Source organism: Rhinatrema bivittatum, chromosome 16 (genome assembly GCF_901001135.1).
Source record: "Rhinatrema bivittatum chromosome 16, aRhiBiv1.1, whole genome shotgun sequence".
Taxonomy (NCBI): Eukaryota; Metazoa; Chordata; class Amphibia; order Gymnophiona; family Rhinatrematidae; genus Rhinatrema; species Rhinatrema bivittatum.
The window spans coordinates 33,123,299-33,150,385 of NC_042630.1; the positions used below are offsets into that span (position 1 = coordinate 33,123,299).

Here is a 27,087-nt window from a genome sequence, read left to right on the forward strand (position 1 = left end):
TTAACAAAACAACACGTCCTGAAGCTGTTCGGCGGCCATCTTTGACAAGGGAAAGCAGGGACACCTTTCATCCCCACTCCCCAAATATAATTGGCCCTTACCCGCCACCAAGATGGCCGCGGCGCAGCGCGTGTCTGAGACGTGTTGACGTAGGGCGACGCAGCGCACCTCGCTCCCCGGGGCCTGGCGGCGGCGCTGTGACGGGAGCTGCGGGGCCGGGTGTCGCCGGGGCCCGGCCTGGCCTGGTTTTCTCTCTCTCCTCTCCCTCTCGCTGGTGGCTGCAGTAATGGCGGAGAGTGGCGGGGACGGCGTGGGTCTTATCCACGTCGCCGTAAAGACGCCCAAGGATAAGGAGGAAATCGTTATCAGCGGGGTGGCCTCCGTGCGGGAGGTGAGGGCGGAGGGGGGGGTTTCAGCGATAACATCGACACCCTCCCCCCCGGGTATAGTGTTACAGGAATCTCCCCCCCCCCCCGATCCCTCGGCATGGCTCTAAAGCAGTGCTGAGTTTAGGGCATGTCTTGGGGAATGAAGCGGTACTTCATTCCCCCACGAGGAAGGTTTCATATTAATAAAATACTCATAATTGTGTTATCCAAGGTTTGGTTTTCTTTTTGGTATTAACTTTGGTAAAAGACCGCCCCCCCCCCCCCACCCCCACTCAACAGGGCAGGAGGGGGTCTGAACTCCTTACCCCCTTTTCTGGGCAGAGGTTGGAGCCCATCACTACTTCCTTTCAACTCCCATCTCCATCCAACACCCCTCGGAGGGAGGACAGTGAATGTAATTCTCAAAAGCCGTCTACCTTGTAGATGGGTGGGTGGCGATGAGGGTTGGAGGGAGACCTAGAAGCTTGCTTGGACAGAGAGAATGGTGGTGAGTGAAGTCCTTGCCTGCCAACAACCAGGATATTACTCTTTTAGAGCACTCCAACTCTTGAGCAGAGGGAGTGCTGGGGAGAAAGGATCAATAGTAAGATACTTTTGGGGCAAGGAGTCTGTGACAGATTTCAGTGAGCTGCTTGTAAAGGGGGCTTGGGAGTCACTGGATGGGAGGTTCTGGGATTGGACAGTTTGAGGACTTGGATCATTGGGGATACCAGATTTTTGGCTGAAAGGGGACAGTCTTGGGAGTTGGAGAGATACTGTGACATTTAGGGCACATTTTGGAGGAGGGTGGCACAGAGCTTGTTAGAAATAGTGGACTTGGATTGTACTGTATTTTTCAAAACCATAATAATTTGCTTTCCCCCTGAAAACTGTGTTTTGCATCTTTTAGTTTAAGGAAGAAATTTCAAGACGATTCAAAGCAAACCAGGATCAGCTGGTTCTGATCTTTGCTGGAAAGATCCTGAAGGACGGAGACACTTTGAACCAACACGGGATTAAAGATGGACTGACAGTGCATCTGGTCATCAAAACCCCTCAAAAGTATGAATGGTCTCCGCGACTGTGTGGTAAACTGTGTAGGATGTGCAGCTGCTGTTTAGTGTATGTGTGGGATAGTCTTTGGTTTTTGCTGTAGTTATAGCATCTGTTGAAACAAGCAAGAAAATGCAGCTTTGTCTTAGTTGGTTTTACAGTAGCGAAGGGTAACAAGGATTTTATACAGCTGATAAACCTGGGATCCAGAGTTCACGACCTAGTTATGACAGCAGGGATTTTGGTGTAAGTTAGTTTCAGTAACCTTTTGCTGTTTAGAAAATGACACAAATTGTCCGCTGTATGTGCTGAATATTTTATACAGACTGGGGCTGGAAAAGGTGTGTAACAAGGCAACACTTGGTCCCTATTGGAGAGTGGGGAGCAGCAGAAGCTGCTGGGCCCAAAAGAGCATTGGCTACTGGGGTAGGAAGAAACAGTGGTGGCCCCCTTGCCAGGAAGGAGGAACAAGACAGAAGAAAAAAAAATAGCATTGGTGGGCATGGAGGAGCAAAGGTGGCCACGAGGGCTGGAAAGAAAAGTGAAAGCCCTGGGCTGGGAATGAACTGAAAAAGAGAAGAGATGGGGTGGGGGAGAGGAGGGAGAATGATTAGATAAGAAAAAGAAAAGCAAAAAGCAGCTTGCCTGATGTAAAAGTTTTGTATGAAATTACTCTGATGGATCCTTACAGATTACAATGTTTTACTCGGTGGATGCTTTAGGGAGCAGTTATTGCTTTCAGATCTGCTTTACCACTGTGGACACAGATTCCGTGATAATTTTATTTATTTAAAATATTTTTCAATTGCACACTCCCAACAGTTCGTGCTGACTGGCAAAATTGAAAACACACTCTATCCTACTCAAGAGACCTTAGGATGGTTGTATCTCAGCTGATCCGCCTAAACAGTGACGGCTTGTTTTGTGTGCCTATGTTTTTATTTTATTTTTTTTTTTAAATTTTAGTTTTTGCAAACTTCTAGGACTCCAGATCCATCAGCTTCTCCTTCATCTGCTGCTGCCACCGATGATGCTACTGCTGACACTGGTGCTGCCGCTACTACCGATACCCCCGTGTCTCCCAGTGCCACGGTTCAGCCTTCCACCTCTGGCAGTGCCCCATCAGACGGTGGCGGTGATGGTGCTAACAGTGACAGCAGTAGGAGGAACAGTGGGACTGGGGTGACTGCAGGCTCTGGTGGAGGACCAACCAGCGATCCTTCCATCCTCTGTGAGTAGCGTCTTAGTACAATAAAGCACTGTTCCAGGGCTTTTATGGAGCCAATCTACGAATGCATGCTTGAAAAGGAAGAACTGTCAAAGCTTTAGTCTACAAATATAATTAGTGGAATAATTGCTAGAACACTTTTTATTCAGTTCTGATTCTTATCTCATTCCTGAGCAGAAAAGGCATTTTGACATTTGTGAAGGTTCCACACTTGCAGTGCACCCCACATTTTTAAGGCCAATGTTTTCCAACTGGGGATCTCTGGATTTTTACTTGCGTACTTCCATCTTCCAACCAGGGGCACTCACTGAGGTGGTAGAAGAAACCTATCTGTGTTAGCCAAGTAGTACATATCCATCCCCTTATTTATTCCTCTCTGTCGCAATGTTCTTGAAACTCCTATTAACAGGGAAACAGAATTTGATACTATCCAGTCTCTGCCAGATTTACATCCTGTGGCCGTGTCAGAGCCCTCAGTATTTCTCTGTCTTCAGCAGATGGTAGAGGTGCAAACCTGCAGTCTGGAGTTTTTGGAAAAGTTAGGAAAAAAAATAAATTAAGGAAAAGGAGATTTGGCTCCCTAAGGTGCTGGGTTCCTTTGTGGACCATCCCGACCCTTTGTTCTCTGTTTGCTGTGGAGGGGGAAGTTGATTTGAGTTTTGAGAGTTCTTAGTATATCTTGGCTTGGGTACAGGTTAATACTGAGGGATTGCAGGTGGCACTCTCGATTATGTAGCAGTGCCTGGAAAGTTTTTATTCTCTGCCTCCATCTGCTGGTAGGGATGCAAAACCCCCTTGTCTGGACTGATCTGTGATATTCCAGGAATGAAAATTAGCAGATAAGACCCAATTTTCCTTTTCTGTCTGTCTCTCATGGGCCTATAAAACTGTGGCACTCGCACCTTGAGTTGCTGATGGGGGAAGGTGCATGTGCCTTGCCACAGTGTTGGCTACAGACATTCCCAGGGAACATGGGGGGCAGTCTGTGAAGAGCAGTGGCAACTCCTCGCGCTTCTGGCAGCGCTGCTTCTCTTCTCGCTTGTCACATCTCTCCACCAAGCTGCAGGAATGCTGTGGCTTTGGCTCGGTGTAGTGGTCGGCCAGCCTCAAGATATTGGTTCTTTGATAGCGAATCACCAGGTTGGCAGTAGAGTTAATGCAGGATCTGTGGACGAGTGTTTGATCAAATGCATGTGTGTTTGTGTATATATATATATATATATTGACACACACACAAGGCATCTCCCATCTGGATATTTTGGCTTGTATTAAATCATTTTAGCTGCTTTTAGAACTGGATAGTGCAACTTTAGGAAACCAGCCATGCCAACCGCTGAGATGGGCATGAACCAGGGGTCAGCCATAATTCAATTTTAATTATACAGGTGTAGAATGCTGGGTTTTTGGGGTTTTTTTAAACTCATTTTTACCACTGAACACTTTACAGCACTTGTCATTGGCTGCTTACATTGTTATTTAAGATTTAATAAAGTTTGTTTAAAATAAAAAGAAAGTATAGCAAAGATTACTGATGTGTTACAATTAAGTCGTCCATGGAAGACATGGGCTATTTAAACTCTTGAGTCGGGGGAACTATTTGGGTTTTGTAATCAAATTTATATTTGACCTTGCCTGCCATCATATTCTGTGTTTAATCTCTGCCGTGCTACCTCCTTTTATGCAGTCTTGTGCAATATACTCTGTCCTGCTATTCTTTTCATTTTCCAGACTGAATAGGTGCATTCCTCTTGCTGCTGTCATACAGATCAGGTAGTCAGCAGCTGTATAAACGTTTTCAGCATAAAACACAGAGCCGAACAAAGTCTGTTTCTGGAATCTCTGACCAACTCTTGCCTTTTCCGTATGACTGTAGCTGGTTTCGGTGGCCTTGCCGGACTAGGCAACCTTGGCATGGGCTCTGCCAACTTCATGGAGCTACAGCAGCAGATGCAGCGGCAGCTGATGTCTAATCCCGAGATGCTATCGCAGATCATGGAGAACCCGCTGGTGCAGAGCATGATGTCCAGTCCAGACCTGATGCGGCAAATGATCATGGCGAACCCCCAGATGCAGCAGCTGATGGAGAGGAACCCTGAGATCAGTCATATGCTGAACAACCCCGAGCTCATGAGGCAGGTGTGTGGGGAGATGTGGGTAACATCCTCGTTTCAAAGATGGGGAGCTGTGTGTAGGTATTCAGCTAGGCCATGGGATCCCTAAACTCTGACACCGAGGTCCCTATCCAGGGCTGGTTTTTACAAACTCAGAATATGCACATTGATCCAATTCCTAGACCAAATAGGCAAGTACCTCGTGAACATTAATTGCAGTTATCCTGAAAATCAGATCAAGTGGCCCTCTAGGAGCAGAATTAAGAACCCTTAGGCTAGGCCAATGAGGAATCCATAGGGTCATCAACCGGCTCCGTCTTTTCAGGACAGGCTGATCCAGTCCTAGTTTTATCAGTAACCCTAGGAAGCTATACCAGTGGTGTCCTTATTAGAAAAAGTAGAAAGGCAAATAATACTCTTAAAATTAGCTTTAACAAATAGAAAAGGGTGGAGGGCATTTTGGTCTCCGGAGGGGTGTTCTGGAGATGTCGGCAGCTCAAGACCTGTGTGTGGGCAGATTCTGGCAGACCATAGGTCACTGTGAGCTCTGGGATAGCAATTGGGCTTCTCCCAGTGGCTCTTCTGTTACTGTTAGTAGCTAGGGTAGGGGGACCCTGAAGCAGGTTTTTCTGCTGCTACTGTTTAGCAGTGTTGAGGAAACTTGAGGCTTTCTCAAAAAAAAAAAAAAAAAGTTGAAATCCAAGAACCATCTGCAGAATTTTGGGATTTTTATTTCATTTAAAAAAAACTTTTGTGCAGTGTGTGATTCCATTAGCTGCGTGCCTTGTAGGCAGGACTCTCTCGCGTTTGGGATGAAAGCCACAAGAATCCCCAGTTCTGTGGAGCCTTTCCTACATCCCCTCCCCCACTTTTGCTGCCTTTTTTTTTTTTTTTTCCAGACCATGGAGTTGGCCCGGAACCCTGCCATGATGCAGGAGATGATGAGGAACCAAGACCGAGCCCTGAGTAACCTGGAGAGCATCCCGGGTGGATACAATGCCCTGCGGCGGATGTACACTGACATTCAGGAGCCCATGTTCAGTGCAGCAAGAGAACAGGTACGTGGCGGGGAGCATATCGTGGCACCTGCCAGTAGGGGAGAGTGCATGAATATAATTATCTGGGCTACATACCCAGGAGGCTGTGTATTGAACCAGCTTAAAAATTATACAGCGAGGAGGATGGGAATTTTGGAGACCACATGGATTCTTCCTTCCGATATGATCTTTGTTAAAAGAGGGGCTTCCCCTCTATCTAATTACAGAATGAATACCAGCTTCAGACGGTAATAAAGAAAGGGGTTTATTAATACAGATAATTAAGTAGAGGAAGGCGGAGAATTCCTCTAGGAGCAGAAAAATACAGAGAAAAAGATAGTACAAGCAAAGGTGTACAAAGTCTGTTTAAAATCTGCTCAGAGCTTCAAGATGTGTGCTTCAGCTTATAAAGGGTCTGGGGTCTGCTATTATCAGTCATCTGCATAATCCACACCCTTTACCTTTAATAACCAATCAATATATATGTTAACATGTGTACAGCAGCTTGCTCTTACTATAGGCCACAGGCCTCTTCTTATCAGTTAGAATAACAAACTTAGTTCCATCCTTCCAGGAATGATGTCATCCGTGCTGGATGATTTTCTGGCAAGTTCAATGATCCTAGTGCTTCACAGTGCTATAACTACATATGTGCAGGATATATGCAGTGCACTATTCTACATCTTGAAAGGTCATGTACAGTCTCAGGTTTGCATGCTCCTTTTCTTGGAATACCTTTCAGGCATTGCTACATAACTGAGAGTGCCACCTGCAGTCCCTCAGTATTTCTCTGTCTCCAGCAGATGGTTGAGGTGCAAACCCGCATTTCTGAATGAGACTACTTTTGGAGGCTTAAGGAGCAGTGATTTGCTCCCCGAGGTGCTAGGTTCCTTAGTGTGCCATCCCTCAGGTTGAGCTGGGCGACTGTGGGCTTGGATACCCGTGCCTGCTGGTCCCAGAGTCCTTGATAGCCATGGGACTGGCTTCCTCTGGGACTCAGAGGTCCCCTTCTGACAGTCGCTGCCTCCAGTTCAGGGAAGTACCCCGTCTCTTACTTTAGGACTGTTTGTTTAAAAAAAAAAAAAGTACAATGGAAGAGGCAGCCGGGGCTGCTGGGACAGGAGGGAAGTGCGAGGAAGTTGAGCCATGCTTTCCCAGGTGGGGAAATTTATAGTCTGAGGCGCCTTTATTTTGCTGACGTGCCGCAGACCAGTGTACTTTCCCACGTGCTGCTTGAGCAAGTGCGCCGCGTGTCCCATTGAGAGTTTTTCACCCGCCGCTTGTGGCTGTTCAGCAGCGTGGCACCAGAGGCAGCCACGTGGCGTGGCCTAGTCGGGCCAGCGGCGGTTTCACTCCCATGTGGCGCATGGCGGCTTGCAAGGCCTGTGCCTCGGGGGAGGAGGGTTCCTCTGTGGGAGGCTCCAGGACCAGGAAGACCTCTCTTTCTTTGAAGGTCACGGCTGTGGCTCAAGGGGAGGTCTCCGGTGCAGCATAGTCATGGTACGTTCGGACGAGAGTCCGCTGATTCTCCTCCCCCCAAGCTCCCCTGCGATGTAGGGGATGGGAAGGCTTCAGGAGGAGGGAACAGACTTGGCGGACAGACTCCTCGCGCAAGGAACCGGGGGCCCAGAGGAGTTTTAGCTGGAGTTTGTTTTGATTATGCACAGAGCCTTCCTGGCTGGGAAGGGGGCAGGCGTCCGGAGATCGTGGGCCCAGCATCCAGGACTGTCCAAGAGGACAAGGACAGCAGGTGGTTCTGCAGATCCCCTCAAGTGCCTGGAGTTGTGTCGTCGGTCAGTCAACTCCCAGGACTTGGATGATTCATACGACATGCAGGAGGATCCGGTGTCTCTGCAGGGGGTGGACATGGGCATGGATCCTGTTGGGGGACAGGATACTGACCCTGATGCCAGTAAGGATGATATGGATGAAGGACCTCTGACAGAGGGAGATGATCCTCGTGTGGTCTGCCTGTTCAAGAAGGAGGAGTTATGCTCTCTCATTCCCCAGGAGTTGGAAGAATTGGGGATTAAGTTGACTCAGGAAGAGACTGACAATGAGGGCGTGAATCCAGTTTTGGATGGTCTTTGGGGTATTCCTAGCGCTTTTGCCATGCCAAAGAAGATCCAGAAGCTGATTAGCTGACAGTGGGACTCCGAGGCAGGCTTGAAGGTTGACAGGGCTATGGCGAAGCTTTATCCCTTGTTGGAGGTCCATTTGGATCAGCTGAAGACTCCAAGGGTGGATGCATTGGTTTCGGTGGTGACCAAAAAGACTACGATCCTGGTGGTGGGGTCGGCTGCCCTGAAGAATGTTCAGGACCGCAAGTTGGAAATCCAATTGAAGTGGATGTTCAAAGTGTGTGCCAGCTTGATGTAGTGGACCTGCTTATGCTGTGTTCAGAAGGCACATGATCCAGCTTCTACTGGGGCCCTTAGTTACGTCCTGGCAGCGCATTTGGAGGCCGGTGTTGCCTATATGGCAGATGCGCTATATGATTTGTTGCGTACGTCTGCTAGGAGTATGGTCTCAGCGGTGGCAGCACGACAACTGTGGTGGCTGCGCAATTGGTCGGCGGACATGTGGTCCAAGACCCAACTGTGTAATCTCCCTTTCAAGGGTAAGCTGCTCTTTGGGGAGGATCTCAATCAGCTGATGAAGTCCTTAGGAGAGGTCAAAGGGAACAAGTTGCCGGAAGATAGTTTTTTGCCCCAACCCCGTTTTCAGGACCCCAGGAGGTTTTGTTCCAGTAGAAGAGCTCAGCTTTGGGGACAAGAGAGTCATCGGGATGTCAGTAGTCCTTTCGAGGTTCCCAAAGATCCTCCAGGGACAATGCTGGTCAAGGAACTGGAGGAGGAAAGTCCGCACAATTGAAGCCATGAGCGCCCACTCCTCAGTGGAAGCGGTAGGGGGCAGGTTGTCCCTGCTTTACGAGGAGTGGGTCAAGATAACCTCGGACTGGTGGGGTCTGGAGGTAATAAAAGACGGCTATGCCTTAGAATTTTATCCTCCATTAAGCAAAGCCTTTCTGTTCGTCATGAAAGAAACGGGACACAGTAGAGGGGACTCTACAGAGGTTGCTAAGCCTGGAAGCCACAGCTCCAGTCCCGCTGCAAGAGCTAGGATGGGGAAGGTATTCTGTTTATTTCGTGGTTCCCATTCTGGATTTGCAAAAGGTAAATGTAGCCTTGAGGGTACCGTGCTTCCAGATGGAGATGCATACTGTGGTAGTGGCGGTCCGCAGGGGAGAGCTCCTGGTGTCCCTAGATCTGAACGTAGCTAACCTCCATATCTCTATTCGAGAAGAGCATCAGAAGTTTCTGCGGTTCAAGATACTGGGTCAGCACTTCCAGTTTCTTGCTCTGCCTTTCAGGTTGGCCACGGCTTCACGCATGTTCATGAAGGTGGTAGTGGTGGCAGCAGCCTTGCGGCGATAGGGGATTTAGGTCCATCCATATCTGGACGATTGGCTGATTCGAACAAAGTCGGAAGAGGAGTGCCTTCGGTGAATGCAGTGGGTGAGGGACACCCTGATTTCTCTGGGTTGGGTGATCAATGTGGCTCAATCATTTGGAGTATCTGGGAGCCCGTTTCAATAGCCAGAAAGGCAAGGTGTTTCTGACTGCGGACAGGTTGGCGAAGTTGCAGACGCAAGTGACGCGGTTGCTAGAATTGTCAGTACCAAGGGTCTGGGACTACTTACAGGTGCTCGACATTGGGCCTTTGCTCACACGCGCTCCTTGCAGAGAGCTCTTTTGTCCAGATGGAATCCGTTGTTGGAGGAGTATCATCTGCTGTTAACTCTTCTAGAAAAGTCCAGATCCAGTCTCTTGTGTGTATCGTGGAGCAACCTAGAAAAGGATATGGATCTGGAGGCCCTGGACTTGGGTGGTGGTGACTACGGATGCCAGCCTCAAAGGCTGGGATGCAGTATGCCTGGGAGATCTACCCCCAGGGTCTTTGGTCACCGGCGGAGAAGATCTGGTCTATCAGTCGTCTGGAGACGAGGGTGGTACGCAGGGCCCTGGATTTGTTTCTACCCTGGCTCAAGGGATGGATGCTGCGCGTGTTCTCAGAGAGTGCGACTATGGTCACTTACATTGTTCACCAGAGGGAACGAAGAGTCTCGCGGTAGCTTGGGAGACTCAGCTGCTTTTGTATGGGCATAGCACCACCTCGAGGGAATTGCGGCTTCTCACGTCGTGGGCATGGACAATGTGCAGTTGGATTTCCTCAGCAGGCAGCAATTGGATCCCGGATAGTGGGAGTTAACTCTGGAAGCCTGGAATCATATCTGTGCCAGGTGGGGTGTTCCTCAGCTGGATCTCATGGCAACATGAACCAGTGTCAAGACGACAAGGTTTTTCAGTCATCGAAGAGAGCCGGGCTCGGTGGGTCTAGACACTCTCAAGTGCCCATGGCCAATGGGAATCCTCCTGTGCGTGTTTCCACTGTTACAGCATATAGAGATTTATCCAGAGACAGTGGTGCTAGTGGCACCGGAATGGCCACATCGGCCTTGGTTCGCAGATCTGGAGTATCTGGCAGTAGGGCCTCTTCGGTTATCTCATTTAATGAGGTTGCTGAGACAAGGTCCCATATTTTCGGATTGGGAGGATCACTTTTGTCTCGAGGCTTGGCTTTTGAGAGGCGGCGGAGAGGGAAGGTCTTTGGCCTCCCATCCTGATGTAGTTCATTTCCTTAAGGAGTTAAGCATTTGTGCCCTCTGGTTTGGGAGGTATGCCAAATTGGAACCTCAATGTGGTTTTACAGCTTCCTCGTGGAGCGCCTTTTGAGCCATTGAGACAGGCTACTTTGGAAGGACCTTACATTGAAGGTGGCTTTTTGGGTAGCTATTTGTTCAGCCAGGAGAATTTCCGAGCTTCAGGCTCTTTCTTGTCAAGACCCTTTTTTGCTTATCGAGGATGACAAGGTGTCATTGCGGACGGTTCCCTCCTTTTTTGCTGAAAGTGGTTTTGGTTTTCTACGTGAATCAGACAGTGGAGTTATTGAGATCACCCACAGAATAGAGATCTTCATCTTTTGGATGTGCCTCACTCTCTGCTACGTTATTTGAAGGTCACCAATGATTTTAGGAGGTCTGATCATCTGTTTGTGCTGTTTGATGATAGGAGGAAAGGAGAGAGAGCCTTAAAGGCAACCTTGTCCCATTGGCTGAAAGAGGCTATTTGTTCGGCCTATATTTGCCTGGGCTGTGCAATTTCAACAGGTTTCAGGGCGCATTCAACAAGAGTGTCAGTGTCGCCCCAGGAGATTTGTAGGGCTGCAGTTTGGTCCTCGCTCCATACTTTCACTAGTCATTATTGTTTGGATGTTCGGTCACAGGAAGAGGTGACTTTTGGTGAAAGTTTGATAAGAGCAGGTCTTTCGGGTTCCCACCCGGTGTAGGGCCGCTTGGCTGCATCCCACTTGTTTGGACTGATCTGGGTTTGTTCAGGAAAGGACAATTGGTTCTTACCTGCTAATTTTCATTCCTGTAATACCACAGATCAGCCCAGGAGCTCCTCCACTTCCTCACAAAGACAAGCGGGAAGGCAGGCATCTTTTTGAGGAGCACGTAGGCCTTCTCGAGAGAGTTCCGGACAAGGACCGAGTAGGTAAAGCCTCTCAGTGAAGTCAGGCTGGCCCACTCCCCTTGTTTTAACCTTGTTTTATGAGGAGTGGGCCAGGATCACCATAGAGGAATGGGTGCTGGAGGTGATAAGAGGCAGCTAAGCCTTAGAATGTTAATGTCTGGTCAGAGAGGCGTACATAATGACCCATTGCGCAACCCGTGTCAGGTGGTGTGAGAAACGATGCAGTGATATGTGAAGCCTCGATGCCATAGTACCAGATCCCCCGCAGGAGCGGGGCCTCGGAAGGTGCTCGGTCTATTTCGTTGTTCAGAAGAAAGAGTGTACATTCTGGTTCTGAAGAAGGTCAATGCGATGCACAGGCCGCATTTTCACATGTAAACATTGCGAGTGGTCACAGAAGCTGTTCACAGAGCGGAATATCTGGCATCATTAGACTTGACGGAAGCCTACCTGCACATCCCCATATGTCTAAATCATCAGAAGTTTCTGCGGTTTATGGTGTTGGGAGAACATTATATTTCGAGTTATGTCCTTCATCTTGGCGACGGTGTTGCAGACTTTCATGAAGGTGATGGTAGTGGTTGCCGCGGTGCTCAGGAGGGGAAGGGATTCTGCTTCATATGTACTTGGACGATTGGCTCATTTGGGCAGGAGTTGGAGCTGGAGTGTCATGACTCTGTTGAAGTCTCTCGGCTGGGTAGTGAACCTGACGAAGAGCAATTTGGTCCTGTCCCAGTTGCTGGAATATCTCTAGGAGCATTGTTCAGTACTCGAGTGTCGAATCTCCAGTCGCAGGTGCAGTGGCTATTATGGCTTCCGGTGCCTAGAGTTTGAGATTATTTGCAAGTCCTGGGGTCTCTGGCTTCTGTGCTTGAGTTAGTGCTGTAGGCATTTGCTCACATGCAGCCTCTGCAAAGGGTGCTTTTGTCCTGTTGGTGTCCATTGTCGGGAGTTTCAGCTTCTTTTGCCACTTCAGGGGGGGGGGGGTGCCAGGTCCGGTCTCTCTTGGTGGCTTTTGCGTCGCAATAAGGAGAATATGGGATGAGTTGGAGATCTGGGCTGAATGGTAGTGACCACGGATGCCAGCCTCAAGGGTTGGGGAGCAGTTTGCCAAGGTGGAATGGCTGAAGGCCGATGGTCAGTAAGGGAAGCATCCTGGTCTGTCAATCGGTTGGAAGCGAAAGCAGTCCACAGGGCGCTGCTTTTGTTTCTTCCGCAGGTATGGGATCGAATAGTGAGTTTTCTCCAACAATGCGACAGTGGTGGCATATATCAACCATCAGGGTGGGACAAGGCATCCCAGAGTGGCTCAGGAACTGTTTGCCTGGGTGGAGCGATACCTGGCGGGGATAGCAGCGTCGCATGTGGCCAGAGTGGACAATGTGCAGGCAGATTTTCTCTGCAGGCAGTGTTTAGATCCAGGGGAATGAAGTTGTCCGCAGAGGCTATGGATCTTGTTCAGACTGTGGGACACAATCCCCAGTTGGATCTGATGGCTTCACGAGTCAATGCCAAGGTGAGTCAGTTCTTCAGCCGGTGGAGCGAGATTGGTTCCGAAGGGATCAACTTATTAGTTCCCCTGTGGCCAATATTCTCCTATATGTGTTTCCTCCATGGCCCTAGTGGGGCGAATCTTGAGACTTATAAAGCGTCATCTGGGAAGGGTGGTGCTGGTAGCACCTGTGTGGCCGCAGTGCCCATAGTTTGCCGATCCCTCAGACTAGGTTATCTGCAAGGGTTGCTGCGTAATGGGCCCATCTTCTTGGATCAGGCAGATCATGTCTGTCTTGCATCTTGGCTTATGAGAGGCGACAGTTGCGCCTGAAAGGGTACTTTAAAGTGGCTATTGCTACGTTGCTTTCTACTTCCCTGACTTGTGTCCGGGTTTGGAGGGTGTGTGAGTTGTGGTGTATGGAGGAAGGTCTCGATTCTTTGCATGTGAAGGTATCACAGATCTTAGCCTTTTTGCGGGCAGGTTTGTCAAAAGGGCTGGCCTACAATTCGCTTTGGGTACAGGTAGCAGCTTTGGGGTGTCTTCGAGGGGAAACTTCAGGGGAGACCGCTCGCATCGCATCCAGATGTGATTCATTTTCTAAAGGGGGTGAAGTATTTGCGTCCTCCGATCCTTCTGATGTGTTTGCCTTGGGACCATAATTTGGTCCTAAGGGTTCTTTGTGGTCCAGCCTTTGAGGCACGCCTCTATGAAGGGTCTGACTCTGAAGACGGTGTTCTTGGTGGCGATCTGTTCGGCCAGGCAAATCTCAGAACTGCAGTTGCTGTCGTGCAGGGATCCCTTCCTGCGTATTTCGAACGATGGAGTCTCGTTACATACGGTACCCTCCTTTTTGCTGAAGGCGGTTCCTCTTTTCCTCTTAACCAGACGATGGAGCTTCCCGTGTTTCGTCATTTGATGGCATAGGTGCCGTTTGTGAGGGAACTACATTTATTGGATGTTTGTCGGACTCTGTTGTGATATCTTAAAGTCACTAATAGGTTTCAGAGATTGGATCATCTGTTTGTCTTGCTTAGTGGGGCAAAGAAAGGCTTTAAGGCCTTTAAGGCTTTGGTGTCTAAATGGCAGAAGGAGGCAATCTCTTTGGTGTGTATTTGTAAGGGGTGCATGGTTCCGGAAGGGTTCCATGCCTACTCTACCAGGACACAGGCTGCGTCCTGGGTGGAATGTCATGTGGCATTTTCACAAGAGAGCTGTCTGTCATTGACGTGGTCTTCGCTTCGCGCTTTTACCAAGCATTACAGATTGTATGTGAGAGCCCCGAAGAAGGCTTACTTTGGGGGAAAGTGTGTTGTGAGCTGGTCTTTCGGATTCCCGCCCAGTATAGTCCCACTTGACTGGACTAATCTGGGCTATGATCAGGAAAGGAAAATTGCGTCTTACCTGCTAATTTTCATTCCTGGAATACCACAGATCAGTCCAGAAGCCCAGCCTCATACTTGCAAAAGACTCTGAGTATCTGTAAATAGTGCAGATGTGTGGTTCACTTTGGTTGAAGGTTTTCAGTTTCTTGTTTGGATGTAACGGCTCCAGATTAGGGAGTCCAACCTGGTTTCTGTTTGCCTTGGAAAGGGGAGTTCTTTACTGTTGCCGGGTCTCCATCTTGGCTTGGGTACAGCTCAATACTGAGGGCCTGCAGGTGGCGCGCTCGGTTAAGTAGCAGTGTCAGAAAAGTTTTTTTATTCTCTGCCTCCATTTGCTGGTAGGGATGCAACACCCACTTGTCTGGATGATCTGTGGTATTCCAGGAATGAAAATTAGCAGGTAAGATGCAATTTTCCTATGTCTGTAGGAAAAGCATTGGCAGTGATCCTGGTAGAAACTGTCAAGTTCTTCAGGATGCTGAGAGAATTACAGGAGGCAGGAGGAGGGGCAGCTTCAAACTTTGGCATTTTCATAGACTTGAGAATCCGCAGGTGTGAGAGCAGGAACAATTTGGCTTGTTACGAGTGGTGGAGCAGAGGAAGCTTCAGTATTTTGGACACGTTGGCCATAATTGGTCTGATTGGTCTCCTGCGTTGTCAGACAGCAGTGAACTTGGTGAGTTTCATTGTGTGGACCGGAAGGGAGGAGCTGACTGATGGATCTACCTGAAGAAGCCTTGTGCTGGGGGTGATCTGTAAATGAATGGACAGGTGACGGGATAACCCATCGGAGTTAGTGCTTTACGTTTGCCATGGCCAGTGCCGAAACAAGCAGGGTCTGATTTACTTAAAGCTGCAAAATTAAATTCTACAGTCTGTCTAGAACTGTGGCTAGGCGTTTCACAAAAGGAAATATGCATGCTTGGGGGCGTTGCTGCATGTTGGTATCGTTTCCATGGGGTCTTTAGCAAGATGTCACTCTGTCCATAACGAGAGTGACTGCATATTGCTCCCTTTTCCAATGAACTGAGTGAAATGGAAACTTAACAGGATGAACTTTCCAGTGACTTCCAACCTTTTCGTATTTAATTATCTTTATTCCCTTCTTTGTATTTCTGTAATTTTCAGTTTGGCAGTAACCCTTTCTCCTCCCTGCCTGGGAACACGGACGGCTCGGCGTCCCAGCCCTTACGCACAGAGAACCGAGAGCCTTTGCCAAACCCCTGGGGTCCCTCGTCTCCCACCTCCCAAGGCCAGGCGCCCAGCACAGAAGGGAGCACCGCGGCGGCAGTTCCGAACCCTCCTGCACCTTCTATATCAAACCCACTTGGAGTCAGCGCCGGCAGCCTGGGCTCCGGTAGGTATCCGAAACCGTAGATTCTTATGACCAAAGTTTGACTTTCGCCAGGCCAGGAACTGACAATGCATCATGACTGAAGCAAGAAAAAAGGTGCAGGGAGATACGGTGACTTCCCTTAAGTCACACACAGAGCGCCAGGAGCAGAGGGGGGGAATTTTTTAACTTGTATCATGGGATGTCTCCTGAATCATAGCCGAGTGCTGTGACTGCTGGACCAGCGAGCCTGGGCTGGCAGTAAAATCTCTCAAGATGAAAATGTGACTCCTTATTGTCTGATTTGCTGCCTATTGAAATAATCTAATTATATGACACAATACTGTGTGCACTTTTCTTATGCCCCCAAGTGGCACAGACCTTTAGGTGCTTATACAGATCTGTAAACCCCTAAAGAACTTCTGAATATGTTATTTTTCCTTATGCTACAGAAGAGATATAGGGGATGGCTAGGATTATACATCTATGACAGCTGTCATAGATGTATAATCCCTCTGCATTAATTTTTTGTTTGTGCGGTTTCAAATTTCACAAGCCAGAGTCCCATCCCAGATCTCCTCGGCTTTCCTGGGTCATGAGAGATCACAGAAGAGTTAAGGATGAGGCTCTCGTATCACATTGGACAGATTGTAGTATTAAACCAGTTTCATGTGAGGGAAGGAGCAGATCTCATGACATGGGAGAGTCACCCTGCTATCCATTGTCCAGTGAATATGAAACGTAGAAAATATTCCAGCTGAAAAAAAACATAGCCACCCATTAACAATGTCTCAAGTTTTCTCCTGATGTGAAGAAGACAGATTGGTGAAATTTGGAAAGGTGGAGGCAATTCAGAGGAGAGCCAGCAGAGTGGTGCATGGCCTGCACTTTAAGCCATGCATATGGGAGCTAAAGTTATACTCTACAAGAGAGAGATGATACGAACAGCCAGATATCTCTAGCAGGCTCCAAAAAGGTACCAGAAGGAAGCAGGGAGGCTCAAAAGGGGAAGGTACTGAAAGGAAGACATCTAGCACGCAGATACAAAAAGGGACTGTAGTGAAAGAGGGCGTGAGAAGATCATAAATTAAGTAAGACCCGCGACAGCACAAATGGGCAGGCTGTGTGGGCCAAGCTGTCCTTTCCTACCAACATCATCTGTGTGTTTTTTTTTTCTCTCTCAGGGATGTTTAACAGCCCAGAAATGCAGGGCTTGCTGCAGCAGATCTCGGAAAACCCGCAGCTCATGCAGAACATGATATCTGCCCCGTACATGCGCAGCATGATGCAGACTCTGGCTCAGAATCCGGATTTTGCGGCACAGGTTCGGTTCGGGCGCACGAATAGTGCAGCCTTGGGTACTCTGGGATGTCTGGTTTTCTTCCTCTCCCTCCCACCCACCCCGGCCCACAGTGAACTGTGTCGTACAGAGGAAGAGGACCCAGGATAAACGCTAAATCTGGAACCTTCTCATGAAATGCCCAACTATGTCATCAGTTTGGGGGGCGGGAGAGGGGAGGTATTGGGGTTTGGTGGTGCTGATATGTTTCAGACTTAAAATTGTATTTGTTTATTTTGGCAGGTGCTTCCTCCCTTTTTTGATTGTAATCCCTCTCCCCTAGACCATGGTCACACCCTAAGATGATTTTATTTATAAAATTTGGATACCACCTATCGGGGTTTCTAGGTGATTTATAGTAAAACAATCACAGATTATTAAACATAAAATATCAATTGTAAAATAGCCATAAAACACACCCAATAGACAATACTTAATCAATTCTGTCTCTTCCAATGCTCACAATAGCACCATACAAACACTACATAATAAAATAGAATAAAATAATAAAAACAAAATAGTAATCTTATAAAACCTATCTATCACGATGACCTCAACCTTAACAAATGACCCCCAAAAACAGATGATAAAATAAAACTTGCCTCATCACAGCAGCATAAAACTGTTTTCAGATTGTACTAAAACCCCAGTAAGCGAAAGTCTGAGATACGTCTCCTACACAGCAGTTTTAAAAACTAGTAATGGAATAAGAAATATATGTTGGGGAAAAGTGAGGGTATCAATCTCCTGAACTCTTTGTAGGGACTATAAATGGGAGGGGACCTCAGAAAGTGCAAGGCATGTCCCTCGGACGATGCGATGTTACTAGCCGTTCCATAACGGTGACAGTTTGCCTTTAATATGTAAATATGCATGTGGGGGGACTGTGCACTGCACCAGGCTCCGTGTGAGCGACCTTTGCCCACGGAATATGCACGCGGCCCAATCTGGTCCACACCACGGCTCCGTTTTTTTTGCATGCCGAGGGGAGTCTTCCCACTTCCTGATAACTTCTGTATGTTCCATCTTGCCCGCAGATGATCGGGAACAATCCCCTGTTTTCCGGAAACACTCAGCTCCAGGAGCAGCTGCGGCTTCAGTTACCAGCCTTCCTGCAGCAGGTAGGAAAGAACTGGCCCTGAGGCTTGTCCGGACTCTCAACTCCCCAGGATGGGAGGTGGCCGGCAGGGTTAGGGCCCGAGCCACCACGCTGGCTTCCTCATGCTTACCCTCACCGCTCTGTTGGTGCTGGGAGGGTGAGGCTGGCCTGGTCTCTTACTATCTTCTCCTCCCCCCTCAGATGCAGAACCCGGAGTCGCTCTCTATCATGACCAATCCCCGAGCCATGCAGGCTCTGCTACAGATCCAGCAGGGACTTCAGACGCTGCAGACTGAGGCACCGGGGCTGGTTCCCAGGTAAATACAAGAGGCCCTCTCTCTCATCCCCAATAAAAAGTCGTCATTTGATGTTTGATAAGTTCTCCTGTGTTGCAGACTCTGCATTAGCAGAATATCCAGTGTCTGGTGGAACAATTTCCACATTGCCGCAGAGCCCATCGGTCCTTTTTATTCACTTTGGAAATTGCTGTTGCAGCAAAGTGCCCATGGGCGTTTGCCCCTGCTTTTCCTGTGGGTACTCTTTTTACAACAAATAACACACAGATTTGGAAATGCCATAATGCCATCTAGGTGCGGTATTTTTCTAGCCCAGGAACATGCATTCTAAACTAAAACTGCAGCAGTTGAACCCTGGGCATGCTTTTAGCTGGGTGCTGGGTACCCCAGGCAAGTCCGTACTCACCCTAGTAATGTATTTGAGTATATGCTGTGTACAGCCCAGGATGATTCTGTGATTAAAGACAGGGAACAGAACAAGGTTTTAAATAAAGGTGATGACTGAGCAACTGAAATAAAGGTCAAGGGAACCTGGAAGATAAAATAGGGCAAATAGACAGCATAAAGCATAGCAAATCACCTGGACCAGGTGGTATGCCTCTTAGAGTGCTGAAAGAACCGAAAAATGAAATTACAGACCTGCTATTGGAAATCTGTAAACTATCGTTAAAATTCTGTGATACCTGAAGTCTGGAGGATTGCCAATATAGAAACATAGAAATGACAGAGAAAAGGACCAAACGGTCCATCCAATCTGCCCAGCACACTTATGGTAGCACCAGCTGTGTCATTTAGGTCTCCCCCATAGTGGTAGCATCTGCCACACAATACAAGTCACCCCCATACTTAATTTCTCAAACCGTGAAAGTCAGGACCCTTGTAGGTTGCTGTCTGAATCCATTTCCCTGTTACCTCTTGCCGTTGAAGCAGAGAGCAATGTTGGAGTTGCATCATCTCCATGCTTATTTGTTTTCCCAGACTGTGCAATTCATTGTCCTTGTTGGTTGCTGTCTGAATCTAATTCCCCTTTTTCTCTTTTTTTTTTTCCCTGCCATTGAAGCAGAGAGCAATGTTGGAGTTGCAACAACAGTTTGAAGGCTTACTGGTTAAGGGTAGTAACCGCTACTCCAGCAAGCTAATCCCATGCACTCTTTTCCTCATTTCCATCCTCTGGCCTTTAGGGATCCACAGTGTTTATCCCATGCCCCTTTCAAATCCTGCACCGTTTTTATCTTCATCACCTCCTCCGGAAGGGCATTCCAGGCATTCACCACCCTCTCTGTGAAGAAATATTTCCTGACATTGTCCTGAGTTCTCCCTGGAGTTTCAATTTGTGACCCCTAATTTTTCTGATTTCTTTCCAATGGAACACATTTGTCAATTGTGCATCATTAAAACCTTTCAGGTATCTGAAGGTCTGCATCATATCTCCCCTGCACCTCTACAATTTTTTTAAAAGGGATCAAGGGGTGATCCAGGAAACTACAGAGCAGTGAGTCTGACATCTGTGCCAGGCAAAATGGTAGAAACTATCATAAAGAACCAAATTGCTGAACATATAGACAAGCATAGTTTAGTGGGACAAAGCCAACATGGATTTAGCCAGGGGAAGTGTTGCCTCACACATTTGCTACATTTTTTTGAGGATGTAACTGGATACAAAGAGAGAGCGTCACACGCCCAAGATTCTCACGGACACATTCAGGGGAAGAGCTTCGTTTCCGAGTCTCAGAACCATGGTGGTCCTGTTTGAGCCCACCTCTTCCAAAGAGGGCTTACTTTCCTTAATGTAAAGGTTTCTCAGAGCATCAGTACCTAAAAAAAACCAAAACAGAGAGCAGCTGCTGTCATTCTTCAATACATTTTAAAGTGCTTTGAAGGAAAGCACCGTGCAGGATTGGGAAATGCAAGGGAGGAGCAGGCTGGGATTGGGGGGGGAGGGGGGTGCCTGTGACATCTTTCTCTGGTGCATTGAGTGATTCTTGTAGCGTGATCATAGTGGCAGGTCAGCCTGGAATGAGACAACTCTTTGATCTGGTCAAGCCCTGAAAGTGTCCAGAATGGCTTTTGTACTTTGGCCTTGTACATTTGTAGCCTATCTTTGCAGTACTGGGATCGTTACCTCAGCAGCGGTGGCTTGTGGACGACATTGAAAACCGCCCGCTTTCTTTCATTAAGTGTGGGCTAGGGATCAATTTAGCAGATCTGGTAAAAGTTTGGCTGCGTGCGTGTGTGTGGGTGTTAATCTCGCCGCCTTGTGGCTTTTTCCCCTTTCAGCCTCAGTACGTTTGGGTTGCCTGGAATGCCCCCCTCCACGGGTGGAAGCGCAAACGCCGAGGTACCGCCATCTTCCACCTCCGTGCCTGCCGGCACTTCCCCAGCAGGGGGCAGCACCTCCCAGCAGCAGCTCATGCAGCAGATCATCCAGATGCTGGCTGGTAGCGGTTCTCAGGTACAAAAGCCCACCGGTGCCTCACTCGTACTGTGAAACGGAGAGGGGGGGTGGGTTAATTAGGAAGAGGCGTATTTCTGGGTGCATTGCCGCTCCAAATCATACCTCCGGCTGCCGCTTCCCAACAAAACACAAGTCTGATCTGCTTTCTGTGCCTGCTCACTTTTGGGAAGTAGTGATGCGTGCTGGAAGTATTGTCTGTGAAAGTGCCCTCATCTTTCAATACGGGCTTTCTTGGAGCAGGGTGGGGCTGCATACGTGCATAGCGCTCGCACTCCTTTGTGTCACTGCGGGCGAGTTTTCTGGCTCTTCTGTATATTGCTCTTTCACTATATCACAAGTCAGTGAGCAGGTGTGCAGCAGAATTCATAGGGCTCTGATGAGCCGTGATGTGAACACTTCTGCTGTGGCCTTGGAACTGCTTGCGACCACCACCATCCCTCGTCTCACATAGGATTTGAACTAGTGGCGAAAGGCTCTTTAAAACTGCGGTGATTCCCCTGACTTGTCCTGTAGCAGCAAACAAATTCCCACGTCCTCCCCCCCCCCCCCCCCCCCCAGCGGCAGTATTCACAGCAGGGGCTACCAGGAGAATAGAGACCCCTGGAGAGAAGGGGAGGTGTGGGGTAAGCAGGGGACAGTAAGATCAGCAAATATACCTAGAAGGGGAAAAAAACCTTCAGGCTGTGAGGGCTCACGGCTGTTTTCCTCCCTTTTTTGTCTGCAGGTGCAGAGCCCGGAGGTGCGTTTCCAACAGCAGCTGGAGCAGCTGAACGCCATGGGCTTCATCAACCAGGAGGCCAACTTGCAGGCCCTGATAGCCACCGGCGGGGACATCAACGCAGCCATCGAGAGACTGCTGGGTTCCCAGCCTTCCTAAAGCCAGACTCTGCCTCACCAAACACGCACACAAAAGGATCCCCGTTCCCGAGAACCACGTCAGTCCGTCTGTCCGCAGCCGGTGATCATGCGAGTCTGTCTTCACCCCTCCCCGACATAACTCTTAAGTTAAGACTGCAGGCTGAAGCCCTCGCTAACTTGCATCTGAGCCTGGACTCCCAGCAAGTGGTCAGCACAGATGCAGATTTTCCCCTTTTTACGCAACCTCCCTTTCATCCCCCCCCTTCTCCATGGCTCCTCTTCCTCTGTAGATACCCTGCTCCTAACCTCAGCCGTCATGTTTTGCAATCATTTTGATTTAAAATGTATAAATGATAAACCTTTTTGTTTAATTTAATTTTGGTTTTGTTTTCTTGGCACGTGTTTCAAGAGCCTCCCATCCTTTATTTGTTGTTCCTGGCAGGTACCAGTAGCTGACAAAGCAGAGAGATAGAACGTTTCATGTGGAACATAACCACAGCATCCACAAAAACGTCATTCCCTGTACGTACCCAGATCAGTCCAGACTCCTGGGGTTTGCCTCCCTTTCAGTAGATGGAGATAAAGTGTTTTAGGCACCGCCTTATAACCCGGTGTGCCACCTGCAGCTCCTCAGTATTTCTCTGTCTCCAGCAGATGGAGGTGATGCGAAACCTGCAGTTCTGAACCAGAGTAAAAAAAAGAAAAAGGGGAATTGGCAAAAAAGTGGATTTTATTCTCCTAGGGGATTGGCAGATCCTGATGGACCCCCCCACCCCCGGTAGTAGGTTGAGGATGAACTGGAACCCCAAGTTTGCTCTTTCTGGGTGCCGTGGGTGACAGCTGGTGGGCCAGCTCCCTCCCCTCCAGCGAGGATTCTGAGCAGCCTCTGCCACCTTTCCTTCAGGAAAGGGTTCCTTTTTATTGCTTTTTAATAAAGTTAAAAAAAAAAAAAAGGTTAAAGGAGAAAGGAAGTTGACGCGCTGGTTGTGGTGCTGGTCGCGGGAGAGCGGCAGAAGGCAGTGAGTTCAGGATCATTTTGGTTTTTCTTTGATTGTGGCGCTGAGCTCCCATTTCACGCTGCTTGCCGGCGCCGGCTGTGTGGTCTTGGTCGCACCACACTATGTCTCATATGAGCCGCTGCTCGCTCTGTGGAGAGAGGCTTTCTCTTCTCACCAAGGCAAACCAATGCTCCCGCTGCCTCCCTGTTGGGAAGGGCTCTTCGTGGGAGACCGCAATGGCATCAATGAAGCAGTGCGGCCCTGGACGGTTGCCAGCTGCTCCAAGAGGATGAGGCTGACCTGTTCCCTCTAAGCACGAGAACGGTAGCCATTTTGAGGACGTTTAAGGTTGCTGAAGAAACGGGGAGGGGATCTCCCGCCAGCGCTGTTGCCAGCTGATTTGAGCCCTGATGAGGTCCAGGAGGCCTTGGGAGACCAGTTGGGGGAGGATCCTGATCCCCTGGAAAGGGGACTTTTGTGCTTTTATTACCGCAGGCGTATTTGGCCAGTAAACACAAGAAGAGGGCTTCTACCAAGCATATGTTTTTTGAAGGGCTACCCAAGAAAGTACCCAGGTGCTCAGAGATGCCGTGGGTCACGAGGGTCCGGAAAGTTCAGGGTTCAGTGGTATGGCATATCATGGATGACCTTTCCTTGGAGGAGTCTGACCAGGGATGTCGGCAGGGGATGGTCCTCATGGCTTCCCCCCTCTTAGAGGTAGTCCATATCAAGAGGAAGAGCCTGGGAAGATTCCTTCCGTGGAAGGGGACGATCCGAAAGTGGTTCGCTTATTCTAGCAAGAAGAGCTGGTTCCTTTGATCCCGCATATCCTAGCGGAGTTAGGAATAGAGGAGCCGAACCAGGACACAGTGGATCCAGTCATGGCTGGCTTGTGGGGTCCGCCCAGAACTTTCCCTTTCGATAGCATGGTTAAGCAGCTGATAGGGAGTGGGGTTCACTTGACCCAGGGCTTAAAGTCAGTAGAGCGATGGACAAGCTTTATCCCTTGCCTGAGGCAACTCTGGAGCTTTTGAGGGTACTTGAGGTTGATGTGTCTGTATCGGCGGTCACTAAAAGAACCACTATGTAGCTTCAGCAGGTTCAGGACATTCAGCTGCAGTCAGGCAAGGAGGCTCAGAAGGCTGAGTGCTTGGAGGCGGCAGTGGCATACAGAGCAGATGCTCTTTATGACTTGGTCAGAACATCATCTAGGTTTATGATGTCTGCGGTATCGGCCAGAAGGTTGTTATGGTTGCGTAACTGGTTAGCGGATGTGAGGTCTAAATATCAGTTGGGGGTCTCTGCCTTTTAAAGGGAAGTTCTTGTTTGACGAGGACCTAGAACAGCTAATGAACCATCCTGGAGAAACCATGGTGCACACGTTGCCAGAGGATAAGCCTAAGTGCAAGAGATTCTTTCAGGCTCAATCCCGTTTTCGGGATAATAGGAGGTCTCGCCCGACGAGAGGAGCTTCAGGTCCACAGAAGCAGTTCTCTCTCAGGGGCCAATCCTGGGGTCAGTCCTTTTGAGGGGGCTGAAGGCCTTTCTGGGACACCACAGGGGGAAGCACAGCTAGGGCTAAATCCTCACAACGAGGCGAGGTTGGTCCACTCAATCGTTCCAGTCGTAGGAGGTCGCTTGGCACGATTTTACAGGGAATGGACCAAAACTACCATGGACCAATGGGTTCTTAGTGTAGTAAGAGACGGCTATTCTCTAGAATTTGCTCATCTTGTTTGAAATTGATTCCTAACATCCCCCTGCAGTCCCCTCGACAAGCAGCTAGTAGTTCGGGAAACGCTGGACTAGTTGCAGAGACTAGGTACTGTAATTCCAGTTCCCCACAAAAAACAAGGCACAGGAAGGTATTCTATTTACTATGTCGTACCAAAGAAGGAAGGCACCTTTCGGCCAATTCTCTTAGAGAGTGAATGCAGCTCTGAAGATTCTGCATTTCCGAATGGAGACCCTGAGGTCAGTTATAGTGGCTGTGCGCAAGGACGAGTTTCTGACTTCTCTAAATTTGACAAAAGCATATCTGCACATAGCCATTCGCCCAGAGCATCATTGGTTTCTGCAGTTCATGTTCAGGGTCAGCATTTTCAGTTTCAGACTCTCCCATTTATTCTGGCAATGACGCCACGCACTTTCACCAAGGTTATGGTGGTGGAAGATTTACGTTGGGAAGAAGTTCTGGCTCATCAGGGCAAAATCGAAGGCCCTCTGTCATCAATCGAGTCTCTCAGCTGAGTGGCAAAGAGCCACCTGGTTTCCTCACAATCCCTGGAGTATCTGGGGGCTGGATTCGCCACACGGAGTGGCAGAGTGTTTCTCATGGAGGAGAGAGGGCAGAAGCTGCAGGGGGCAGGTTCGTCGGTTGTTGGGGCCTGGCAGTGCCCAAGGTCTGGGATTATTTGCAGGTCCTGGGCTCGATGGCTTCAACCTTTTTTGGTGCCGTGGACGTTTGCACATATGCGGCCTCTGCAGAGGGCTTTTCTCTCCTGTTGGAATCTGCTCTCAGCAGAGTTTCATCTTCCCCTGCTACTGAAGGAAGTGAGCAGGGACAGTCTGTCTTGGTGGCACCTTCATTCCAACCTGGACCATGGTATGGAGCTGGAGTTCTAGGTTTGGTGATTATTACTACCAATGCCAGTCTGTCTGGTTTTGGGGGGGAGCGGTCTGTTTGTCAGTGACAGTCAATGCAGGGCTGGTAGTCCAAGAAAGAGGCTTCTTAGTCTGTCAGTCAGTTAGAGACCAGAGTGGTGCGTTTTGCTTTGCTTGCTTTTCTGCCATTGGTGAGAGGTCGGTTGGTGAGGGTCCTGTCGGGTAATGCAATAATGGTGGCCTACAGGTAGCAGGGAGGCGCCAAGAGTCGGGCAGTAGCCCAGGAGGCTTAGGAGTTGATTCTTTGGATGGAGCAATACTTGAGGAGGATAGCGGCATCACACATTGCAGGGGTCGACAACGTCCAAGTGGATTTTCTGAGTCGCAGAGTGGTAGACCCAGGAGAATGGAAGCTGACATAGATGGCAGTGAAGCTCATCTGCGAGAAGTGGGATTGTCCTCCGATCTAATGGTGACTCATCAAAATTCCAAGGCATTTCAGTTTTTCAGTCAGCAGAGAGCACGGAGCAGAGGGTGTCAATGCTTTGGTTGTCCCTTGGCCTCGGGAGATTCCACTTTGTTTTTCTTCCTTGGCCTCTAGTAGGCAAGGTGTTGCGATGGATAGAGAAACATCTAGGTGATGTAATTTTGGTGGCGCCGGAGTGGCCCCATCGGCCTTGGTTCGTGGATCTAATCAACTTGTCCTTGGACAGACAGTTACACTTCGGCCATCTAGCGGATCATCTTTTGTCAGGGCCCCATATTTTTGGACCAGGCAGCACACTTTTGTCTAGCGTCCTGGCTTTTGAGAGGCGGTGCTTGAGTTGGGGGGGGGGGTACCCTGAAGCAGTTATTACTACTTTGTTACAGGCTAGGTGAAAGACTACATATTTCATATGTGCGGGTCTGGAAGGTTTTTGACACCTGGTGTATCGCTAATGGGGTACAAGCTCTCAAAGCTACAGTGTCTTATATTTTGTCTTTTCTTCAGGAGGGTTTGGTTAAGGGTTTGGCCTTTAACTCTCGCAGGGTCCAGGTGTCTGTTCTAGTTTGTCTTCGAGGTAAGGTAGAGGGGTTTCCCCTGTCCACTCATCCTGGTGTAATTCGGTTTCTTGGGGGGGAGGGGGCACAAAGAATTTACGCCCTCTGCTAAGGAGAGTTTGTCTGTCTTGGAACCTTAATCTTTTCCTCAGGGGTTTGTGTGGGGCTGCCTTCGAAATGCTCAGGAGAGCAACTCTTGATCCTTACGGTAATTTTCCTTGTGGCCATATTTCAGCTAGATGAATTTCAGAGCTACAGCCTTTGTCTTGCTAGGATCCCTTCTTGCAGAATTCAGACTCAGGGATGTCGTTGCATATGGTACCTTCTTTTTTTTGCCTAAGATGGTCTCGACCTTTCATGTGAATCAGACAGTGGAGCTTCCAGCTTTTCCTGAGACTGACTCTTCTGTACCTCTTGCAAGGGAGCTTAGGCTGTTGGACGTGCAGAGAGCCTTGTTGAGGTATCTGACTAATGATGTTAGGAGGTTGGATCACTTGTTTATTTTGTGGAGTGGTTCAAAAAGAGGTTGTCAAGCACCTAAGGTCACTATTGTGCGTTGGCTTAAGGAAGCCATTGGTTCAACGTATGTAGCTAAGGGTCGACTGGTTCCTGATGGTTTGCGTACCCATTCAACACATTCTCAGGCAGCCTCGTGGGCAGAGTCTCAACAGGTTTCTCTGCAAGAGATTTGCAGGGCAGCGACGTGGAGGTCGCTGCACACTTTCAAAAAGCAATATCGATTGGATGTTGTGGGTCTGGCGTCCAAGATCTTTGGTGAGTGTCTTGCAAGCCA

General features: G+C 48.9%; 1 protein-coding gene across 2 annotated transcripts; it reads left to right on the top strand.

Annotated features, from left to right (window-relative positions):
- Positions 1-286: 286 nt before the first annotated feature.
- Positions 287-22,622, top strand: UBQLN4 (ubiquilin 4). Of its 2 annotated transcripts, none has more exons than XM_029581962.1 (11): positions 287-391; positions 1,279-1,430; positions 2,405-2,652; positions 4,523-4,785; positions 5,660-5,818; positions 15,400-15,628; positions 16,789-16,928; positions 17,981-18,064; positions 18,244-18,359; positions 20,616-20,790; positions 21,518-22,622. In XM_029581962.1, the coding sequence occupies exons 1-11, from the start codon at positions 287-289 to the stop codon at positions 21,668-21,670; spliced, it is 1,824 nt and encodes a 607-aa protein (XP_029437822.1). In that variant the 3' UTR covers positions 21,671-22,622. The 2 variants fall into 2 exon arrangements, with proteins under 2 accessions (XP_029437822.1, XP_029437823.1); XM_029581963.1 differs by lacking the exon at positions 287-391 and adding an exon at positions 481-876 and having other exon boundaries at positions 21,518-21,670.
- The last annotated feature ends 4,465 nt before the right edge of the window (positions 22,623-27,087 follow it).

Coding starts and splice junctions, on each gene's coding strand:
- UBQLN4 (XM_029581962.1), top strand. CDS start 287: ATGGCGGAGAGTGGCGGGGACGGCGTGGGTCTTATCCACGTCGCCGTA. Junction 1,431..2,404: donor GTCATCAAAACCCCTCAAAA/GTATGAATGGTC, acceptor GCAAACTTCTAG/GACTCCAGATCCATCAGCTT. Junction 18,065..18,243: donor TACCAGCCTTCCTGCAGCAG/GTAGGAAAGAAC, acceptor CTCCCCCCTCAG/ATGCAGAACCCGGAGTCGCT.